Here is a 21,942-nt window from a genome sequence, read left to right as displayed (position 1 = left end):
CAAGCAGCACAAGCTTCGGCTCGTAAACGATCGTGGTACTCCTTCCGCTTACGTGCGCTTCTCTTTAGTCCGCGGTCGTAAGGCGCGACAATTAACGTTTCGATAAGTTTCTCTTTGAGTGAGCGCATCAGCGTTGAAGAGGAGCGCATATTGGATCGATGCCTCTCGAAGTGTTGTTTCGAAAGAACGCGTAATGAGGTTTCCAGTTGTGCGTGACGGTCATCAGTCTCTCGAGTATGATACTACCTAGGGATGTGACCCTTTCTAATGCAATGAGTTGGGCGTCAAGGTTCGTAACAATCTGTCGGACCCCCAGCAAGGGCGAGCTGCCGGCATGCCGGCGCTCGATGTGGCACGGCATGTGGCGCGACAAGGGCAAACCCGATAGGAAGCTAGGCGGAAGTCTGAGAGCTAACCACGCTTGCTTCTTCTTTATGCAAACGCGGAATATAAGGTAAGGATTGGTAAAACCAACAAGCCCTGGAATAGTCCGACAACGTGGTAACTTAGGTACCTAGACAGGCACGAGATGTCTAGGAAATGGCGAGACGCACACGAGTGCCCGTGCACATGCCCGTGCACGATCCTGCCGAGGTGAACATCTGAGCACATTCCAAGGCTTAAAGTTGCCCGCCCACCCGTGGACGCGTTGCACTATGCCCGGATGTCGGTCAGAAAACGCCTTGTGGATTTGCACATAAGTAACTCTCCTCTTTACGAACATTGCTTAACCGTAGATCTCTTGTGTCCCGTAGCATACCTAGCATTCACGTTGACACAGCTGCATTCTTAAGCCGGGTCAGTTAGCGTGACGGCTCGCTTCCTTTCTGCGGGAAAGATTAAACCGCGAACGCAGCCACCATCGATCGCGAACGAGCTGACATTCCTCTATGGCATCATTGGTGCATGTCAAATGGCATGGGGTTAGAGACACACAGAGGGTATTGGACAACCTCGGTGTATGGCTTCAAACTCGATGCCGCGGTAGTTCCAAGGCTGCCTCGCCTGGGCATGGCTAGGACAGCGTTTCCGCCCCCCACTACATGTGCCTGAAGGTGCATGTGTTTGCTTCTCTGCTGCAGGCAGCATGTTGGTAGGCTGGGTTGAGGAGTGCATGGTACACTCGCAGCTTACTTCCCGCCATTGCTAATGCAGTCTATCGATCAGCTACTTCTCAAGTGCTCAGCCTCGTGAGTGATACCCTTCTTCTCCACAACACGACACCACAGCCTTGTTCAAAAGCCCTACTTCATCATGTCGCCCGTTCCTTGGACTAAGGAGATCAACTTCGGCAGTGCATTGCTGCTACACTCTTGCATTACGGTCTTCCTGAAAGAGATCAGCAACGGCCTCGCTATACTCTACCATCTCGCAGTACGTCACAAGGACAGGACTGGGATCAAGAAAGCTCTTGTGCTTGATGGTTACACTTCCGTCTTCTCGCGAGATCACGATGGTGAGCTTGCAGAGCTATACTTCACCAACACTGGGTTCATTCTCTTAACCATCTCGCTCGCCTGTGCTATCGCAATGAACCTACTTCTTCCAGCCACCGCGCTTAACATCCTCATCGCGACAACCTTCGGCTTGACGTTCATTGCATCGGCACTAGTGGCTTGCCGGGAGAGGAGCCTTGTGATGCCAATCATGGCTTTAAGAAGAGCCGGACGTTTCATCTGGTCCGATACGCCGCTTGTGAATTTCTTCACGTTGATCTATGTCGCAGTATACTTGAAGGGTTCATCGTCAAAGATCACTCTCAGGGACTACATGATCTTCCGATCTATAGCCATACTTGAGTTGGTATTCATGAAGGCGAAGATAGCGGCGGCCTCTGTGGATATGCAGCAGACAATGTTCGTTCGACTTCTCAATAGCGAGTACGCCATGACTAGGAATGTAAGTGCCTATCGTAACGCCTGCCTCAACGATGAGGATAAGTTCTCATTCCAATAGAAAGCCTCCCCGGCTCCGTTACCGGCACTACCGCTGCTCGAACGCAACCGCATCGTCTCCTTCTCCAGCTCCCAACGACTCTCGGTAATGCTCTATAAGACCTCTGTCGGTCACGCCGATGGGTCACTTTGTGGTACTTCTGGTCCTGTCACTATCACAGTACCGAATAAGGAGGGGTTCTTCATCGATGAGGCTGAAGACCGTGGTTGGCGCATCTACCGCGTATCGCCCACACTCCTTGCCATCGAGGATTGCGTCCAAATGATGGTCACGAAGTTGCAGGAGCGGGCACCAACGAAAGAACGACAAGGTCTGGTGTCACTCTTCACTCGCTTCAAAGCCTGGACTCATGGAGTGTTGCTGCGACGGTTAGGTAGGCGCAGGGTAGTCTGGTTACTGAGGACAAAAGGGGATGGGCCAAAGGAATACTATTGGAAAGGCAATGTCAATCTCGTTACGGGCTTGAAAGAAAGCTGGTTACACAGTCGACAAAGGTTTCAACGCGTAGAGAACCTCGAGGAAACTAGAGGTCAGATTAGCTATGAAATAGTACGCTGATGTCCAGAGCATCCAGCTATATGAGCCACCGTACGTAAAGCGGAAACTGTAGGCGGGTACAAAATGGCAAACATGATGCAGATGATCGGGCGGTTGCGATAAAAAGCACGAAACGTCATGACTCGCCCGATTGTTGTAACCTGGAAGGATATCGCGAAGCGAATTGCGGACACGGCCCAACAACGATATGACGAACTCTCCGTATCCAACATGAAGTCATCATCACCAGCAACGAGACATGGAACATGCTCTGCTCGAGCAAATATCTTCCGGAAGGAGCATGTGGGCCACTCAGTTGTCCAACAAACCCTGTCCTCGGTCGCTTTCACGCCGAAGGGCCGAGTAGCGCGTCTTCCCCATAGCAGTCTCTCCTCCTTTACCCCGGATTACGGCCAGGATCATCGAGCTTAGCTTCAATTAATTTTCCCGTGTACCTGGATACGGCTTGTATAAGAATGGGGAGCGAAGTACCTCTGAGGGCATGTAGTGCTCGTTGGCGCCTTCCGTTCACAACATGCGCTCCACCACAGCGACCGCGGCAGCGCTCTTGTTGACTTCGAAAGCATGGGCTTTTCTGAACGCGAGTCAGAACAACCAAAGTCTAACCATTGCCAACGATCGTCTTGTTGCGTCGGTGAGCAAGACAAGAGGATATATCAATGTTCTTACTCTTGACGGGCAGAACCTCCTTGGGACGGAAGATGGCAACACTGGAGTCGGTCCCTATCTCGACTGTTACTGCACTCCATCTGGCTTCTGGACACCAGGCCGGGGAAGCAATGTTCAGTACCAGCTGTTCAACGGCAAGGATTCTACTAATACTTCGTATGGGGGTATCAGCATGGGCGAGACATACGCTCCGACCGGTCAGAGGCTAGAGCAGTACTGGTTCCTGAGAGAAGGGGAAACAGGGCTACATACCTTCAGCCGTGTGGTGTACAACAACAAGACCACTCCATTCTTGCGCAACCTGCAAGAGTTCCGCACACTGTTCAGGCCAAACCATGAACCCGCGCTCTTCACGCACTTCATTACCAACGAGAAGTTTGCTGCACCCCGCCCAGATACCGAGGGACAAGTCACTGTTCAAGACGCTACATGGTGGCTGGCCAATAAGGAAGATCCGTACGTGACGGGCGTAGGAGACTACTTCACGAAGTACACCTTCCAAGACACATGGCGCGATCACAAGGCCCATGGTATGTACGCCGACGGTACTGGTAGCGCCAATGGCTCAACCTACGGCGCCTGGCTTGTACACAACACTGTCGAAACTTACTTCAACGGTCCCGTGCATTCTGACCTCGTCGTCGATGGCATCGTATACAACTACATGGTCTCCAACCATCACGGCGATCAAACGCCCAACATCACCGATGGCTTCGACCGTACCTTTGGGCCGCAGTACTTCCACTTCAACTCCGGCGGTTCACTTGAGGAGCTCCGAGAAGATGCCGACCAGTATGGCCTCCGTCCAGAATGGAACGCTGACTTCTACGATTCCATTGCAAAACACGTACCGAACCTCGTCCCCACCTCTGGTCGCGGTACCTTCAACGCAAAGATCAATCTGCCTACCGGAGCCAAGAACCCCATAGCCATCCTCACAGAGAGCGGCCACGACTTCCAAGACAACGTCTTCGACACGAAAGCGTACCAATACTGGGAAGACATCTCTCCCGCAGGCGAAGTCACCATCCCCCGTGTAAAGGCCGGAAACTACCGTCTCACAATCTACGCCGACGGCATCTTCGGCGACTACATCCAAGACGACGTTTCCGTCTCAGCGGGAGAAGCCACTTCCATAACAGCGACATGGACCCCCGAGTCCGCCGGCACAGAACTCTTCCGCATTGGCACCCCCGATAAATCCTCAGGCGAGTACCGCCACGGCTACGCCCAGTCCCCGACACACCCTCTCCTCACAGAAGAATACCGCCTCTACTGGGGTGCTTACGATTTCATCGACGAGTTCCCCGAAGGCGTGACATACAAGGTCGGTACGGATGACGCGTCTCAAGCACTCAACTATGTTCACTGGGCTGTCTACGGCGGAAAAGCAAACTACGAGCGTCCCGAACCTGTACCTGATCATCCATATAACTGGACTATTCTGTTCGATGCCAAGGCGAATGAACTCAAGAACAGGACTACTGCGACGTTTACGGTGCAGCTTGCGGGCGCGAAGACGGCGGCGGGGAATACGGATGTGTTTAATGCGAGTGAGCCGTATTCGAATTTGCCGTATACGGTTAATGTGAATGGGGTGGATCTTGAGCCTTGGATTATTCCGTGAGTTTCTCATTCTTTACTCCGTCTTTAATCATGGAAGGGTACTAACAATCATACCAGATACAACCAATCTTCATCCTGCGCCGTCCGCTCAGCAGTCATATGCTACAACCTCGCGCACAAATTCCTTTTCCCTTCGTCCATGCTGAAGGAAGGGGAGAACAGTTTGATCCTCAGTTTGCCGTACAACGGAACCAACTACGAGAGCGCGCTGTTGCCGGAAGCGGTATATGTGCAGTACGACGCGATGAGATTGGAGGTGAAGTAGATGGAGACAAGAAATAGGATATTTGATCTATCGAAGCTCCATATAGAAGAAAAGACAATCAACGCCGTGATTATGCACCGCTAAATGTACATCTACTCTTCCCATTATCATCGATGAGTGTATCCAATGAGAAGGCTAAGCGACTTCTTCTACCATGCGTCCGCTGAAAGGCTTCTGGGTCCCTTTCTGTGCCTCCCCAGAGAATACTCTGCCGACAGGGGCTTGGAGCCACTCGTCTGGCACGGCAAGTTGTGTTCCCTTGGCGTTCTGGATGTATCGTACGTAGAGTGGGTTCGCTCGCTCAGGCTCCTGTTCGATCTCCTCACCGTCTTCGTTGAGCTCGATCATGGACTTACGGCCGCGTTTCGGGGGTTGTTTTTTGAGGAGGCGGTTGATGGTGTCGAGCTAGGGGTGGAAGGTCAGTAACTGTGAAAACAAGAAGATGCTGGGTTCAACAAACCTTCTCCTCTTCATTCCTCTTCTCGCTGAGGTTCTTCCTCCGCCTTGCCATTTCTGCCCTTCGCATAGCGTGCTCTTCGGCTGTGAGGTGTTTCTTCTTCTGCGCCTCGTTCGAGAGGGCTAGGAGTGCGCCGTCTTCTTCTTCGTTGATCAGGGCGCGTTGACGCTTCGTCATCTTGCTGACATCGGGGGTCTGGTCGCGGCTGAGGTCTTCGTCGCTGTCCATCTCGTCCATGTCTCCACCTGGTGTGACGCCCATGTCGTCGTCTTCCTCGCCCTCAGCATCCTCGTCTTCGCCCTCTGCGTCTTCCTCCTCGAGGTCAGAGTCGGGGTCGCTGAGATCGTCGTCATCATCGTCGTCCATGGCCATTTCCTTGGCCTCAACTTTGTCTTGGGCCTTTGTGAGCTTTATGGCTGGCGCTGGCTGGACGGGGATCCCTCTGCTCGCATTTACGGTGATGCGTGGTGCTGGCGTGTCCTCCATGTCGTCGTCTTCATCTCCCTCGGCGTCCATGTCCTCATCCTCGTCTCCTTCAGCGTCTGGCTCGTCAGAGTCGTCGTCCACGTCCATGGCATCGACCTCCTCGGCGTCGTCGTCATCTTCGTCTTCGTCGTCCTCACTGTCGATCTCCCGGACTACGCGACTACTCCTGGATGCGCGTTTGCCCGCGACTATGTTTTGTCTGCTGACGCCTGCCTTTGGTACGACTCCACCAGTGGCTTGTCTGAGCTTATTGGGTGACGACTTGACGGTGAGGTGGATCGACTGGCGCGTCTCTTCGGGCGAGGAGCGCTGTATGACGGCCGCAGCGGGCGACTGGTTGGCAGTGCCGCGGCGTGGGCGGGTCGAGGAAGCGGTCGGGGCACTGGAGGCTGTTAGAGGAGCTGGAGGTGCGCGCGCGCGGAGGCGAGGCATGATTGCAGAGGAGCGAAGTGCGAGGCCGGCAAAAGCGGGAGGAGGCAGTCAGGAAGGATTGCGACGGCGTCAGATAGGCCGTCGGGTCCGTTGGCCTGGGGCAGGGGTGTGCAGGCGGGTGGCACGACGGTGGTGGTGAGAGGGGCGCCTCTGGGGGCAGTGACGGGCTCTTGGGGATGTTGTACTCGCTGCGCTTCCCTTGGCGATGGGTGCAAGCTATTCGCTCGCCTTGTCAGCCACATACCTGGTGCTGTTTCCTCGCTGGTCCCATCCCTCGCCCTCGGATTCGTCATGCTCGGTGCTTATCCGTCGCATGCGTTTCGCCGCGCGATCTGCCATCTTTGCGATTGGTAAGACGATATCCTCTAGATTAAAAGTGGTTCCAATGGCGTGTTGCGACAATTCTACGCGTGTTGGTCATCGGCCATTCCATCAACCTTCAGATGGAGATTCGCCGGGATCTTCCCCAGGTCCTGATTAGGCCAAAAGCGGCTAGCACGTCTTTCCCTTGGATAGAACGATGGCCTTTCTCGCATCACAACATTGAGAAGGGATTACAATTCTTGGTAACATCCCGACTCGTTCGCATCTGATCTGAGTTTCGATTGTAGAATATGTGGTATATTAGGACTACATCGGACTACTAACTACATCGACCGTTACTTGTCCACAGCTCAAGTAAACACAGTCTTGACAGTCTCCTCAAGGTCCTCCTTGGGCACGCCCAGCTTTTCATTCCAAAGACCCATAGATGAGAAGTCGCCCAATTGTAGCTCCTTGCCAAATGTCGCGCCTTGAATCAAGTACATGATACCACTGTGATCTCCCGACTGGAACTTAGCACGTCCTTGCTCGATGTGCTCCTTCACATTGACCTTGTTGACAGTCCACTTCGTCCCGGTAACCTTCTCTGCTGCGGCCAACATCTCCTTTTGCGTTGTCTGAAATCCACTGATGTAGACATATTGGTTCTTAGTCAAGTCGGGGTTCTTGAGTGCGTTGACGGTCGCGATACCGATTTGGTTGAGGTTGGTGCTTGAGAAAACAGCTTCACCATCATCAAAGAGGGTAGCAGTCCTTGACTTGCCGTCAAAGCCCAAGAACGCTACCCTGAGGCCCCAGTCGAAGAAGGGGCCAGTGGCAATGCCAGTCCAGCTAATCTCCTTCTCCTTGGTCTTGAGGTATTTGATTGTCTCGAACTTGGGCTCAAATACGGGCACGATCTCGCGAGCGCGCTCGTCATAGACGTTGCTTCCATACTCTGAAGGAAGGAAGCGCTTCACGCCCGCTGCGATGGCGGCATCGATCAACTTGTTTTGGTCGCCCAATGCCATGCCGCCGACGAGTGACAGGACAGCATCCTGGCCCTTGAAGGCTTCCTTCAAGCTGTCGTGGGACTCGTAGTTCGCGCGAATGACTTTGACGCCTTCGGGAAAGGTCGAGCTGGAGCCTTGGCGCGAGAGGACAGTTGTGTTGAATGAGGAATCCTCGAGGAAGGCGTTCAGAATGGAGGGACCAAGGTTGCCGCTCGCCTGATATTATTAGCTATCGTGTGCAGGAGAAGTCTGGCAGGTATACACACGCCGATGATGATGACGTTCTTGATAGACATATTCGAGAAGTGTTGATTGTTGAGTCTGAACAGGTTTGATATCTATGATGGGCTATAGAATGCGTAGTGATTTTAATGCTAAGAGTGTCGTTGATTTTGTGGTATACTTCACCGACGAAGACGCTCCCTTATGTACACCACGACGAAGACGTGATTATGCATGGCTATGATGCAGGTACAGGGCCCCACATCCCCAAATCCGCACTGCTTGTAAATCTGCGTCGTACAACCGCGCTACCTTAGTAATGAAGGCTGAATCAAAGCCGCACATGGCATGCAGTTCAATCATGATGTGGCGCCATTGCTTACGACACCAATGTTGGTCGACACCTAGATGCTTGGGCAGGTGTAAGGTCGGTGTACTTAATCTGTCCGATAACCACTCTCCAGAAGCTTCGCTGCGGAAGTAGTGCATGGTGAGGGCTCTATCGCCGAAGGTTAATCTCGTAATTACGCCGAAATAGTCATGCCAATAGATCAGATTCAAGTCGGTAGAAGGCTGATGTTGGGGTTGCTTAGCACATCTCGCGGAAATGCACCGCCACGCCAAGGCGCTAGCCTGATCCAGATCATGACTGTGGAAGTCGCGCGCACGCGCGGTCACCCATCTCCTGGAGCTGTTACTCTGCGCTTTCCCACCGTCTTCGTCACACCGACATCCCGGACAACACGTGTTGATTAATACGTTGCAGAGTCACTGGTATTGCAGCAAGATGGATCTTTACATTCGCACCTCAACCCAGAGCGAACGCGCTTTCAATCTTCATCGCCAAGACTCATTCTGTTCTCGATAATCCCCCATCTCTCAAGCTGCGTGAGCAGCTCGAGTGGATCTGCTGCGTTCCAAGCGCTGATTTCCCACTCTGTACGATTCCTCCCACCCCCTTTGTCATACACCCAGGGTATCTTCTCAATGGTCCACACAAGCTCTCGTTGTGACGCGTTCAATCGACGGATGTACTCACTCGCTTTCATAACCGCGTCTTTAGTCCCCTTCCGCCGAACCTTCATCACCGACGCTACCACATACATTCCTGGACATCTCGTGTTGAGGCGCAGCTTCGTGTGCATTCGGTCGATATCCGTCAAGATCGCGTGGTACGCATGCTTGTTGAGACCGAGGGCGTCCATTTCAGGTGTATGAGGCGGATAGATGGGATGTCTGAATCCGAAGCGCAGTACTCGGAGTCTGGTTCCTCGCTCTACCGTCTGACGGCATTCCAACCTTCTGTTATGCTCGTAGCTGGTTCTGTTCACGGCACTAGGAAACTGCTCCTTCCACGCCCGATCATCGCTCACCAGCGCGGCAATGATATCTTGCTTCAGTGTAGTATCGGCATACTGCTTCCTCCTATTCACTAGAGGGTTGTCTTCCATCTCAGCCAGATACTTTGCATATGTACTGCGCCGCGTGCTGGCATTGATGCTTGCTCTCATCCAAGCTCGAAAGTAAGGATCGGCACCGTATCGATCGATATTGGCACTCAGAACCTCCCGCTTACGAAGTGGGACCGCGTTGGGACAAAGAGGATGTGGCTTCGAACGATCTCGAATTTGTGCGTGGTGGGGGATGAGATCATCTGCACACCTGATCGTCTCCGCCGCAGACATTGCTTGACGCCCAAGTGTTGGTCTTGGTCCAGACTCAGCGCATGGGAATACATCGATGAAGGACAGACGCTGACCCATACGCTGACTCGGCTTGGCTGGAGGCGCAGACATCAGTGCCGCTTGCAAGGTTTGGTCGCGGTCGACATGGAGAATCTGGATATGTGACTCTGAGACACGAGAGGGCGCGAAAAGCGAAAACGATTGCACGCAAACCATCACCGAAACGCCCCTGGCTTGAAGATTCCATGTTACCTCTTCAAGTAGCTGATTGAGCGCGATAGCCTCATGCTGGTTCTTCTTCAACTGTTCGGTTGTGTCCCAAAACCTGCCGCATTTGCCTGGCCCGTGCTTCTTTCCGGAAGCCTTGCGTTTACTGGCTTCAGCAGGGGCTGCCGCAACCGGTCCTGCACATTTCTTTCTCCTTACTCCCGTCCAGATCTTGTTCAAGAAGTCCCTCAGCGCAGTTGTCAAGCGACAATAATCTTCATACGTGAGGCCATGGTCTGCTAGCGCAGTTGTGTACTCTGTAGGTTCGCAGAGGCGAAAGGATGTCACGAAATGCGCTTCGGATCGAGTACATTGTTGACGGTCGGAGACCCCAGGGAACAATATCCCGATGTCGTCAACGAAGCGTTTCTCCGGCTGTTGAGGGGGTAGGCGAAAGTCGCTTGCCTGCACGACGGATTTGCGAATATTCTCCAATGTCGAGTGCCTCATACTAATCGTCGATTTCAAAAGGCTTCTTGCTCTAGCTCCAATACGCTCGCCAAGGATGCGTTGATCGCCTGAGACGCAGGCATCCGGCCGTGTGGCTGACGAGATTAGGCTGCTCTTTGGGTACGAAGATTCCGACTGGAGTGGCGGATCTGCGATCGTACTCTCCGAGCACTGTTTCCCAGACGACTGCGCATAAAGGGCGCGGTGATACACTAGCGGGCTCGCCTCTTTGACAACGCGAGAGTCGCTATCGGATATGTTATTTGTTGCGACATCCAGATCTGGCTTCGTGGTTCGAAAAGGTATGGGATCAGTGTGCCTGCGAGATAGCACAGGCCTGGCATGCTCGTCCTCTCCTTCTCTTTCCGCACGTTCCAGGTCTTCCCTCTCACTCCCCAAGGTCGTTATACAATCCACCGACAACCGCTGAGCCATGTTGAAGATCTGGACGTCATGGGTCTCTTTCTCCCGTGTCTTTCCGATTGTCATACAGTACTGACGGTGTCTTTACTCGTCCTGGGCGGATAAACTGGATTCGCAGTTCTCTTGAGGTGTTTGGAACTTGTTGAGGGCGCTGGTAAACATGATCGTGGGCAACAACCCACTAGATATGGACAGAAGCGACTGCCGGCTGCTAAATTTACAATTGTGGCAGCTCGGCAATGTTTCTCTTCCTGCAGCGCAATCGACTCTGGACCAATCTGCACTCAGAAATCTCGGCCGAAACTGAGGGCAGGGGCGTATGCGAAGACAAAGGGCTGCAGCAAGGGGCTGCCCTTTGCGCATGTCTTACCACTACTTCAGCAAGTTTCAACGCACGATGACATTCGAACACCACAAGCATTAAGTCTTCACCCAAAAGGGTCGCGTCCAAGGATCTACTGATTACACGGTCCACGGTGAGTTGCTCCGCGGATCTAATATGCGCTGCGCCCTCCCATTTAGGTGGATTTTCAGGCGCAAAATACGTGGCATTTCAAGTCGGGCTTTTGTCACCGCTGCAATCGATTTAAACTCTGGAGTCCAAGCTCAATGCGATTGTTGTTGGCCCCAAAGGTGAGGGCGTCTGGCGGTGGCGCAAAGGATCAGGCATTTCATGCGCCTGAAAACGCCGCAATCTCATGGACCAGGAATTGCACGCATCTTCGCAGGGTCTCTTCCTCTATCCGATTCAGCCTTTTCAGCCGATATCTGATGAGAAGTAGATCATCGGAGTCATAACGTTCGCGTGCAGTCATACACCAATATGCGTCATACGAGCAGTCATACTGTGCTATGGTATGACAAGCCCTCCTCGAAAAGCCCACACTACCCTGCGAGAGAAAATGTTCTTAGCCACACACCTCTGCATACTGAAGTACTCACCCGTCTTTTTGACAGCTTCGATACCCTGACCGAACGTCAACATGTGATGTCCGTCGCGCCATCCAGGTCAAACACCGCAAGAAGACCAACAACTGGCGCAACACGATATGACAGTGGAGGTCATGTGATTACAAACATGGAAGGCTTTGAGTCTCAGAGCTACTGATTGCGTAGTTTTCAGCATCTATTGACACAGTGTGACTTCTTTTCTATGACAGACAAAACACTCACCGAATTCGACATGCGACTCATTCAGCGTTTCTTATAAATTCGAAATTCCAGTTGGTCGCTTGATTAACATTCTTATAGAGTCGCACAAATACATCAACGGAATCTCTCAGCGATAGATCATGAGCGAGCGGGAGGAATTCACGAAAAGGCTAATTAGCTACTTTTATGACCTTTTACGCAAGGCGAATTGTCCTCCAGAAGACGCTTCACTGCATGCACATCACGCCACGAAGATCCACAGCAATCATTATTGGGATCGTGGAGACACTCACGAGACGGCCTTGCAACACGCTCGAAACAGTATCAAGAAACATCTCCGTCCAGCCAAAAATTCGGTCCATCCGGGAGGTAGTCTTTACGAAGAAGAAGTGGCGAAGGAGCGGAAAACCCAGGAAGCCTTGGTAGATGTCCACATTTCTACTCGTGGCACATCCTCACACCCTCCGACCTTCCACTATGCCGCTGCCACTGCTGATGAAGATATTCAAGGTTTGTAACTGCATAAGACGAATCGTGTTCAGCTTCACTAATTTGAGTAAAGATCATGTCAGATGTTCAGCATCCTCGAAAGCAGCTCCCACTAGCACTTCAAAGCACCGATCCAACGATAGGACTAGTCAGGCACACTCAAGTCAAAAGCCTTCCCAAGTTAGACAAAAGGTCATTTATCACGATGGTGAGAGTCTGCACGCAGATGCTCGACAGAATGTCGGTGCGCGCACACCGATCCATGATCGATCGACACATCAGGCCCATGATCCACCACTGGCGCACCCCCTACATACCGGGGGATCAAGTCGGCATACGCAGTCTCGTAAAAGTCACGGTAAAGACGTCTCAGGCCGCGGCCAGTCCCCAGTACGAGGAGCCGCCAAATACCAATCCAGCGCCTTACATGATACGAGCAAAGAGCAGGACGCGTACTACGTTTCAAAGGACGGCATAAGAATCAATTACAAGAAACCTTCATTCGTTGGCTCAAGTCGCAGACCACGTAAACACTCACAAACTGAAGGAACTCATCAAGCGGATTCTCCTTTTGCGTCCGCTGGCGATCATAAGCCAAGCGACCGTTCTCATACTCCAACAAAGCCTACGAAGGACAGTGGTGGGCCGAAGGTCAGCGAGACTGTGTTGGAGCAATCCTCAGACGAGGAATTCACTAGAGCCCCATCTCCAGGACCTCAGCAGTCCAGACCGCCGAGCATATCGAGCGAATCCCCAGACGAAGGTATGGCCCCCGGTCAAAAGCCGCCGGAAGATCTCTACGAGTTTCTAGGCGTCACACGGTCGGATGATACAGCGGCGGTCAAGGAAGCCTATCTCAAGATGATCAGGAAGTGTCATCCAGACAAATGTAACTCTTTACCGGACGGTGATAAGGTCAAAGAGGAGAACCAAAGAAAGGCAGCGTACCTTAATGCTACAAAGGATGTACTGCTTGATGCAGACAAGAGGGCCTTTTATGATGAGACCGGGCTTATGTCCTGATCTTGCTTGAACTAGTGTAGGAGCTCTTTTGGGGGCAAGGCAGCAGCACTAGATAGAGCTATAGAATATATCTCAGTGGGCAAGCATTGTTCTGAAAATTTGTCCTAAAAATGAATAGCAGCGTGTTTGATGTGCCACTGGAATTTCGCTCATGGGTCAACGTCGGTTGCCAGCCTCCCACCGGAGCGCTTCACCGAATTGCCGACCACCTGTAGACATGCGATTTGCACAGTTACGATATACGCTATATCTTTCACATCACCAGATACCGCGAAAGGATCTCTGTCTGGGTTCATGTGGTCTCACCGTTTGGTCTCTTCTTCATTATCTGATGACAAGCACATTATCAGAGTGATACAATTCGTCTACAGTCATACACCAGTATACGTCAAACGAAGACGCAGCATAAACAAATTCTTGACGCAGTTGCTCTTACTTTCACAGATGCGTCAACGACCATGAGTCGTCCAAGTTGAGCCAGTCACTCACTGCGGTGGACTCATTTGGACGTGATATAAAATATTTTGGACCTTGAGAAGCTCTGCTGGACATCCCCACACCCACCACTATATTCCCGAACGAGGCGCCATGAACCGTGAAGCATATGAAGCCCATCTACGAGAATGGGAAGAATACCGTAATCCGGGGTTCACGCATGCGGAGACACCGAGACGGCGCCAACCTTTTGAGCCTCGAACAGGGTCATCGAGAAGGTCTCTTGTTGACGATGCGCTGCTAGATGATCCAGAACGCGACCGGTTTCGTGAGCAGCTAAAAAAACATGATCGTTTGCGAAAAGAGGCACACAAACGAACCTCATCCGAAGAACGGTACCCTGAGACACTCCGTGGTTGTCTTTGGGATGAAGAAGATGTCGAGAGATACCCTGGCACAAAGCAGGAGAGCATTGGGTCGAAGCGGACATCGATACCCAAACAAGAAAGCCGAGTCTTGAATTCAAGCAATGCTACTACTGATGAAGAGGCGATGAAATGTCATGGAAAAGCTCGAGGTCCTCTCTCAACAGATGGGCATGTTGTTGACAGCGAGCGTCGCCGCAGTAAGCTGCCTGTTCCCTTAGTTTTTATACATATCGCTGACTACGGCGGAGTTATTGGCAAGACTATATTTAGACTTTCTCAGGATCAAGGCTACTTATTCTTGACTAGCAGCCGTCATAGCAGAGTAAAAGAGGAATGGGAGAAAGCAAGGATCAAGGCTATTAAGGAAAACCACAAGTTTTTACAAAAATGCCGCAAGGAAAAGGCTGCTCGTGATGCAGCTACTCTCGCCTCAGTACAGACACTGGACCCGAGATCAGGCAGTGCACACGACATGAGTAGTGCGCGGAGTGCCGTACGTCATCCTAAAGATTCCAAGCCGAGCGCATCGTCCCGTACGCGTCCTCAAGTCTTGCCAACCAAATCCACCCCAGACGCGCCGAGTGTTCGACCCGCCGGGCCTAAGCACACCAAGAGAGAGCGCAAAACTCCATACCAACGCCCAATCTTGGTTCAACATACCTGGCTTTCCAACTACATGTCCGAAAACAAGATCTCCCCGAGCTTACCTCAACCATCATCGCATAGTGGAAGCAAAAGCCGTCATGAACGCCCATACGCTAGCGTGGCCGACGAGAAGGACTCTTTGCTGTTGGAAGTTGGTCCTGAAACCGAACCACTGTCTTTAAGGAGAGAAGATGCGGTGTAGGAGTGCAACTTCTGGATTTAGTTGAAGAGAGATGTCATTCTGTCCGTTGGGAGCTATGTCGCGATGTTTGGCTGCTTCGGTAGCAGTCCAGTATCGATGAACTTCAACTGGCTTCTCTGCCCATGCTGGCGGCTCTTGTTCGAAGAGGCTAGTGATATGTTGATGTTGTTAGTTCTTTGATAATAATTATAAAGTCGACATCAAGTCGAAAGCGTGTACTTACCCTGCGGTGGCGACAGCCGAAGTCTACGATTTCGAAATACAAGTAGAGCGATGGCGACATCGACTGTTGCAAGCTGGGGGAAGCAGTTACGTGCTATTCGGAGCGCTAGATCGATCTTATCTTCTCTCGTTCCCACCTCCTTCGGGCAAATCCTGCGTAGCGTACGTACCCGTTCAGTCCATTGCTTACTACCTTCGGCGTCTCCGAATTCCGGGTATGTTCATACTAACGGCAAGTGCTACCTGTGTGTTCAGTATTAAGTTTATAGTGGAGGTAATGAAGTGAACTCACATCTCTCACGATTGATAGACAGTGTCTCATTAAACGGGATCTTATGTGTCTCAAAGTAGCTCACACATGTTGTCACCTTCCAGTCCATTCATTAACACTTCGATTGCCCAAACCGGAACAGGCAGTCACCGCCAATTTCCGCAGCCCACGTGCAGCCCCACATAAAGCACTTTCCATTGTCGGCGTCGCTACCTTCACATTTGACGTCTTTGCCGTATCATAGCGCCAGCTCCTTCCGTTACGACACATCGCGCATGCGCGTCCACAGATTCTCAGATCCACGACCTCACCAAGCAGCCAACATGAAGTAAATATACTGCATTCTGACTGTCTCCTCAGTTTTACTAACCGACGCAGTCCAACAGACGCAATCATCGAGTTGGTGGTACCGGGTTATGTCGGAGAGACGACTCATCTTAAAGTTCACCGTGGTGTTCTCTGCAAGAGCTCGAAATTCTTCCAAAACGCCGTAAAGCCAGAATGGACCCACCAAGAAGAGAGAGTCATCAACCTTCCGGAAGATTTGGCGGACACAGTCATCAGTTACGTCAAATGGCTTTACTGTGACAAGCTTGCGATCAGTCAAGTCCTACCGCCAGACGCCCTCACGCCCGAGAAGAAGACTGAAGAAAAGGACAAAATCTACGTGTTGCTTGCACAAGCATACGTCTTCGGAGAGAAGATGATGGATGTGAAGTACAAGAATTTAGTAATGAAGGTCATATACGGGCTCGTGGGCGTCTTTCGGAAGTCTATGGGATCGGAAAGCGTCCGCATTCTATATGATGGCACTCCTTCCGGATCTCCACTACGACGTTTCATTGCCGAGAATATTGCACACAAGGCCTGGGATGACTCAGAGAAGGGAGCTGGCTGGATGAGGTTCTTCGAAGAATGTCCAAAAGACGCTTTGACGGATGGGATGAGGGCGATGGTCAAGGTACGCCCGATAAAAGCCGATTCACTTTCTGAGGTCTACTCTTACCTTGAGAAAGAGTAGCAGGGACACTGCCGATGTTTTCTTTTCGTCACCAAACTGAGTAGCTGGAATCGCAGTAGTGTAGGGCACGAGTGTCGGCTTCCTATCGATAAAGCAAGCCACTGCTGTCATCAATCAAGGATTTCACCAAATTCAAAACTTCTTCCATAATCTTCTACACTTCACTAGGCAATACCCTCCATCTATCATAAAACTTCCTCTTAACCTCATCACACAACACATCATTCGCCTGATTAACCTCCGCCATCTTCTCAGTAGCTTTCTTCTTGTCTTGTCCACGACAGCGATCAGGATGCCACTTCAAGCTCATGGCACGATGTGCTTTCTTGATATCAGCAGCTGTGGCGCTTCGGCTGATGCCAAGTACAATGTAAAGATCCGTTGCGGGTTTGATGCCTTGCGGAGGTGGCGTGACTGGGCGTTGAGATGATGACTGTGGTGGTGGTGGTGGTACATAAGAGGTTCTAGGTGGAGCACTAGGGCGGAAAGAGTAAGAAGAGTTGGTCGGGTACGAATCGGACGACGAGTAGAATGTGTAGCTGGGGGGCGATGAAGAGTACGAGGGTTGACTCGACTCTGTAGTCCAATACCGATAGCCTGGAGGTGGCCTGCGGTCTTGACTACTGGAGGAAGACCAGCCGTATGCATGGTTACGAGGGACATAAGAGGATGAACGCTGCGGGCCATAAGAGGATGCACGCTGTGGACCATAAGAGAAAGCACGCTGCGGGCCAGAATCTCTAGCAGTATATCTATCGGAGTTTTCTCGCGATTGCTGAGCATGGTTCTGATAGTCGTAGGCAGAAGGGATGTAGTCTGGACGGCGATAGCTCGGTGTACTCCGTTCCTCAGCGTGTTGCCATTGTGGCTCTCGATCGTTGTTCTGGTGGTCGTAATGGAAAGGGAAGTACCGAGGAGCGCGATATTCTGGTACACTTGGTATGCTCCAATCTTCTTCAGCTTGCGTTCGCATCTCTGCAAATATGCTGTCATTGCGGTCTAAAAGACTCCACATCATACCGGAGAACCCACTAAAAGCATCGTATCCATCGCCATCTCTGGCTCTCCGTGAGCTATGCATCGGCGGGTCATCATCATACGAGAGTGGAGACGATGAATACCCATGGTGCGCTATACTCGCTTGATATAGCTCTTCTAGGTATCTTTTCGAGATGATTGAATCTGCGTTGAGAACACGCTCGACGTATTTGAGGCTGCGCTCAGAGGCTTCGTCGATGGTGTAGCCCCTGTTGCGGCAGTGGATGTAATAGCTTTCCCGAAGCTCTTCTTCTGCATGTCTATCCATGAAGGATGTGTAAGCGAGTAGCTCCTAGAGAAGGGTTTACTGTGGAGTCTGAAGTTGAGGGTGGAGAGGCCTGCTCTGTGTAAAATTGATTGCCCGTCCAAATTGGCCAGATACTTATGAAGTTGGTGCCGCACTGTATAGATCGATGCTATTTCACAACGGTAGTATAGTGAACGGCACAAGTTGTCATTGTAATCGAACCCAAATTGGCTTGAAAATGACTTAGGTAAAGGGTTGTGGTGCTCAGTGAATAGCACTCCTACATCAGCCTTACATTGTGGATTCTTTTCCCGCACGTATTGTGTACACATATCGTACATACCCCGATCCCTCCTCACATAGGAACAGGCGTCAAATGTCCGTCTTTGTCGTACTTCGCCTTGAAGAACGTGTAGCTCAGTGTGACGGTCTCAATACCCTTCATGTTAATATCCTTTGTGAATTCAGGATCGATGTAGAAGAAGACGGGCATATCCACCGTTTCCCCAGCATTTAGTCTCTGCTCTTCGAAGCAAAAACATTGGATCTTGCTGAAGTATGGGGCGACCTGTCCTGGTGTGACAGAATATGTAGCTACGCCGATGATATCCTCTGACGATTTGTTGGTCGCCGTGTAGAAAGCGAGGGCGGTCTCGCCGGGGAGGACTCGGACTTCGCGTTGCTGAGGAACGAACTTCCACGGTAGGACGTCGGATACGGAGCCGTTGAATGTGATTCGGATACGTGGGTGGTGTTCGACGGGCTTTAGGCGCTCGGAGGGATCGACGGAAGTATCGCCGCCGTGGGCCGCTGACTTTATAGGCTGGCCTCCCCAACCAGTTTCCTGGCAGATCTGACGGATGTGTTAGATTTGGGTCCTGTTAACAGGGGGGGTGATCTATAATCATACCATCTTGTAAAACGGCACTGAGCCATAACTGAGCGCTGTGAAGCCTATTATCACACTGAAGACATAGTTCCTATACTATGGTCAGCAATTGCGCTTTCTGCCAACAGAATCTTGCACATACATGACTGTGCGGTTCTTCATCTTATATTGCGCATGCATCTGGTCCATTCTTGGCACGGTGCCATGCTGCCGCGCGGGATTCGTGCTGTTCATCCATCTTCGTGCAGTCAAGGCGGGATTGCGGGCGCGCGGTATCCTATTGAGCGATCGGGAGCATGATAGACAGGTCCAGGATCCCAGCGACCGCGAGGGAAGTTGTCGTAATGGCGATGCGGCAGACATGTTGTGTTGTAAGAGTCAACGAGCCAATGGAGGAAACCTCGGCGGAGTGATGAGCAATGGAAGTTCGCCGCGGGATTTAGCCCGATTAGGAACGCGTCTTGGAGCGCAAAAGTCGCGAGTGATTGTGGACGTCATCTTCGATACTTCCAGCACCACCATCCATACGCCACACATTCGTCTTTCTTTCTTAAATCTGGAGTCGCGATTCCCTCCAAAAAACAGCACAATGTCAGAAGTCCTCTGCGGCGTCTGCAACGCAGAACCCAAGAAATACAAGTGCCCGACTTGCGCGCTTCCATAGTTCGTTGCCATTTGTGATCTCCTGGACTTACAATGCTGACCGCGTACAGCTGTTCATTGTCATGCTTCAAATCGCACAAGACAACACATCCTGAAACCACATCAGTCGCCCCAAAGCCAGCAGAGCCAGCCCTCCCGCAACCACCTCCTCCCGCCCCAGTACCGCGCTACCTAAAGAAGCGCACCGACTTCGCCGTCTTAGCAACGAATCCTAAATTCCAAGCGCTACTCAAAACACACCCAGCACTACTCCCGTCACTTCAACGCGTATACGCCAAGACCATCAAGCCAGACCCCGAAGCTGAAAGTCGGCGGCGCATGCTCGAGCGAAACGCCTCACGAGGAAGAGGCATGAGAGGAAGGGGTCGAGGAGCCTGGAGAGGTGGACGTGGAGGTTTCAATGGAGGGCAGGAGAAGAAGGAAGAGTATTGGACCCAGAAGAAGGGAGACAAGGACGCGATGGAGGAGTTGAAGGGTATAAGAGAAGGAGAGGGGAAAGAAGGAGAGAAAGACGCCATGGCCGAGTTCGTTGGATTGGTCGAAGAGCTCTTTGGGCAATATGAGAAGGATGCGATGGAAGAGGTCTGATGCTTGAGCCATAACCCCACAACATCGCGACAAGCATTCAAGGCCCGATCTCCAACGGCGAAAAGGATCACTTGTTAGCAAATCACGACAACTTCAAGACCAGAGCTTCAGGCCCTTCGAATGGGTAGCCACGATATATTATACGTCGCCAGCTAGCTAGCAGGTATACTTGATATCCAACTCCACCCTCGGCACACCCTCGAAATCCTCCGGAACCACATACGAAATGTTGTAGAACAGATGGTTCCTCAGCGCCGTACCATATGTCACATTCTGCTTCACCAAGCCCTCCGCCTCAACCTCAATCTCCACACACGGCAAATCCTCAAATCCCGTAATCCGTCTTCCGGTTCCCAGCGTCCAACTCGGCGGCACATTCGACAGCGCAAACGTGAAGATATCGCTTCCCTCCTGCGTCCGGTTGGGATAGCTAACGGAGAGATGATTCGGCGAGGCGACAGCGTGGATCGAGGACGCAGACGGGTAGAGGGCGAAGAAGGTATTAAGCGGATAAGGCTTATGCTCCTTATCACCCGCCCAATGAACAATAGCAGGAACGAACTGATCCCCTCTGTTCACATCTTCGTCCACCTGCTGTCCGCCAATCATCAACTCTTTGCTCACCCAACTGGACGCAATCCTCGGTTCACCTCCTTCCAGCTCATCCCAGACCGTTCGATTCAGCCACTTTGGCTCACCGATGAAGTCCCGTGTTGTAAACGCCTCTTCCACACCCGCTGGCAAAAGCTCCTCCACACCCCCCAGGACAAGCGCAATAGCCGCCCCTTGAGCAACATCAAACAGTAAATCCCCCTCCATCTTCTTCGGCTGGCTCGTTCGCTCCCTGCCCCAAAGACCCCACAGTACCAAGGACAAAACAGACGAATGCTGCGTGATATCCCTTGTATACGCCCTATCATACGGCCCTACCACATTCCCCAGATACCCATGGTAGTGATCCGCCAGATCACCCATCATCCGCGGCAGGATATACTTCGCCGCCTTCGTCATGCTGGAGTTACCAACACCGTACTTGATCTGCGCACCCATGGCCCAGACATCGATCCCATAGTACGTAGGCGCGTTGTACTCGCTAACCGTCTCCGCGCCTTCTCGTTGGAACAACTGCAATATCTTCTTTCCTTGGTCTTCCGCGAAAGACGTGAAAGTTGAGTTGGATCGCCGGGTGCCGATGTATTCGCAGAGGAGAGCGCGCATCATAGCTGGATTCGTGTAGCCGATTGTTAGGTTGTCGTCGATTGTGGGGTAAGTGCCGTTGCGGCGCATACTGCCCACGGCGGCGACTTCGAGCGAGTCTTCGATGGAGGTTATGAGCGAGGGGGCGAGGAGGGAGGGGAATTCAGAGAGGATCTGGATTAGTTGTGTGCCAATGAAGTCGCGCCAGTTGGGGTCGTAGGTCGTCTTTGGGGGGTGTTTTGTCAGCTTGGGGGTTGAGGCTTGTGATGGTAGATGATTGGGAACGTACGTATATCTTCGGTACGTATAATTTTGAATCAGGCGTTGGATCTGGTTCATCGGGGGACAATTTGTATGTTCCATACCATGGAGCGTCGAAATCTTCTGTCATCTGACATGCCAGTCTGTTCTCATCATCAGTCTACAGCTTCTTTTCTTTCGACTCTCCTATGTTCGAATGATACGTACATATTCCTAATCGAAGCTTCCGCATGCTTCACATCGTCTCCCTGGTTCCTGTGCAACAATCCGGCTACATACCACGCTGTGAAGCGAACAGACCATGGTCCTTTGTCAGAGTATTGGATAAAGTTGTAAGAGGCGTCATAGCGGTTGTCTTG

General features: G+C 51.9%; 8 protein-coding genes across 8 annotated transcripts; 4 read left to right on the top strand and 4 right to left on the bottom strand.

Moving 5' to 3' along the window:
- Positions 1-1,254: 1,254 nt before the first annotated feature.
- On the top strand, positions 1,255-5,074 carry J4E84_002094 (uncharacterized protein; the record flags this gene model as incomplete). The annotated part of the gene is made up of 4 exons (XM_049384722.1): positions 1,255-1,899; positions 1,957-2,505; positions 3,002-4,806; positions 4,867-5,074. The coding sequence occupies 4 exons, from the start codon at positions 1,255-1,257 to the stop codon at positions 5,072-5,074; spliced, it is 3,207 nt and encodes a 1,068-aa protein (XP_049248078.1).
- A 135-nt stretch (positions 5,075-5,209) lies between these two features.
- Positions 5,210-6,788, bottom strand: J4E84_002093 (uncharacterized protein; the record flags this gene model as incomplete). Its single annotated transcript, XM_049384721.1, has 3 exons — positions 5,210-5,479; positions 5,535-6,399; positions 6,694-6,788. 3 exons carry the CDS (start codon positions 6,786-6,788, stop codon positions 5,210-5,212), a joined length of 1,230 nt encoding a protein of 409 aa, XP_049248077.1.
- Positions 6,789-7,123: 335 nt separating this feature from the next.
- J4E84_002092 (uncharacterized protein) lies at positions 7,124-8,061 on the bottom strand (the record flags this gene model as incomplete). Its single annotated transcript, XM_049384720.1, has 2 exons — positions 7,124-7,981; positions 8,032-8,061. The coding sequence occupies 2 exons, from the start codon at positions 8,059-8,061 to the stop codon at positions 7,124-7,126; spliced, it is 888 nt and encodes a 295-aa protein (XP_049248076.1).
- A 4,630-nt stretch (positions 8,062-12,691) lies between these two features.
- On the top strand, positions 12,692-13,476 carry J4E84_002091 (uncharacterized protein; the record flags this gene model as incomplete). The annotated part of the gene is made up of 2 exons (XM_049384719.1): positions 12,692-12,697; positions 12,796-13,476. The coding sequence occupies 2 exons, from the start codon at positions 12,692-12,694 to the stop codon at positions 13,474-13,476; spliced, it is 687 nt and encodes a 228-aa protein (XP_049248075.1).
- A 2,526-nt stretch (positions 13,477-16,002) lies between these two features.
- J4E84_002090 (uncharacterized protein) lies at positions 16,003-16,700 on the top strand (the record flags this gene model as incomplete). The annotated part of the gene is made up of 2 exons (XM_049384718.1): positions 16,003-16,007; positions 16,058-16,700. The coding sequence occupies 2 exons, from the start codon at positions 16,003-16,005 to the stop codon at positions 16,698-16,700; spliced, it is 648 nt and encodes a 215-aa protein (XP_049248074.1).
- A 1,640-nt stretch (positions 16,701-18,340) lies between these two features.
- J4E84_002089 (uncharacterized protein) lies at positions 18,341-19,063 on the bottom strand (the record flags this gene model as incomplete). Its single annotated transcript, XM_049384717.1, has 3 exons — positions 18,341-18,838; positions 18,896-18,965; positions 19,017-19,063. 3 exons carry the CDS (start codon positions 19,061-19,063, stop codon positions 18,341-18,343), a joined length of 615 nt encoding a protein of 204 aa, XP_049248073.1.
- A 400-nt stretch (positions 19,064-19,463) lies between these two features.
- J4E84_002088 (uncharacterized protein) lies at positions 19,464-20,125 on the top strand (the record flags this gene model as incomplete). The annotated part of the gene is made up of 2 exons (XM_049384716.1): positions 19,464-19,537; positions 19,588-20,125. The coding sequence occupies 2 exons, from the start codon at positions 19,464-19,466 to the stop codon at positions 20,123-20,125; spliced, it is 612 nt and encodes a 203-aa protein (XP_049248072.1).
- Positions 20,126-20,281: 156 nt separating this feature from the next.
- On the bottom strand, positions 20,282-21,661 carry J4E84_002087 (uncharacterized protein; the record flags this gene model as incomplete). Its single annotated transcript, XM_049384715.1, has 1 exon — positions 20,282-21,661. One exon carries the CDS (start codon positions 21,659-21,661, stop codon positions 20,282-20,284), a length of 1,380 nt encoding a protein of 459 aa, XP_049248071.1.
- Positions 21,662-21,942: the final 281 nt, after the last annotated feature.

The sequence above is a fragment of the Alternaria hordeiaustralica genome, assembly GCF_023758085.1.
Source record: "Alternaria hordeiaustralica strain BMP 2776 chromosome Unknown scaffold_2, whole genome shotgun sequence".
Classification (NCBI taxonomy): domain Eukaryota; kingdom Fungi; phylum Ascomycota; class Dothideomycetes; order Pleosporales; family Pleosporaceae; genus Alternaria; species Alternaria hordeiaustralica.
Note: the sequence above shows the minus strand (reverse complement) of the source record. Positions and strands in the feature narration are given on the sequence as shown.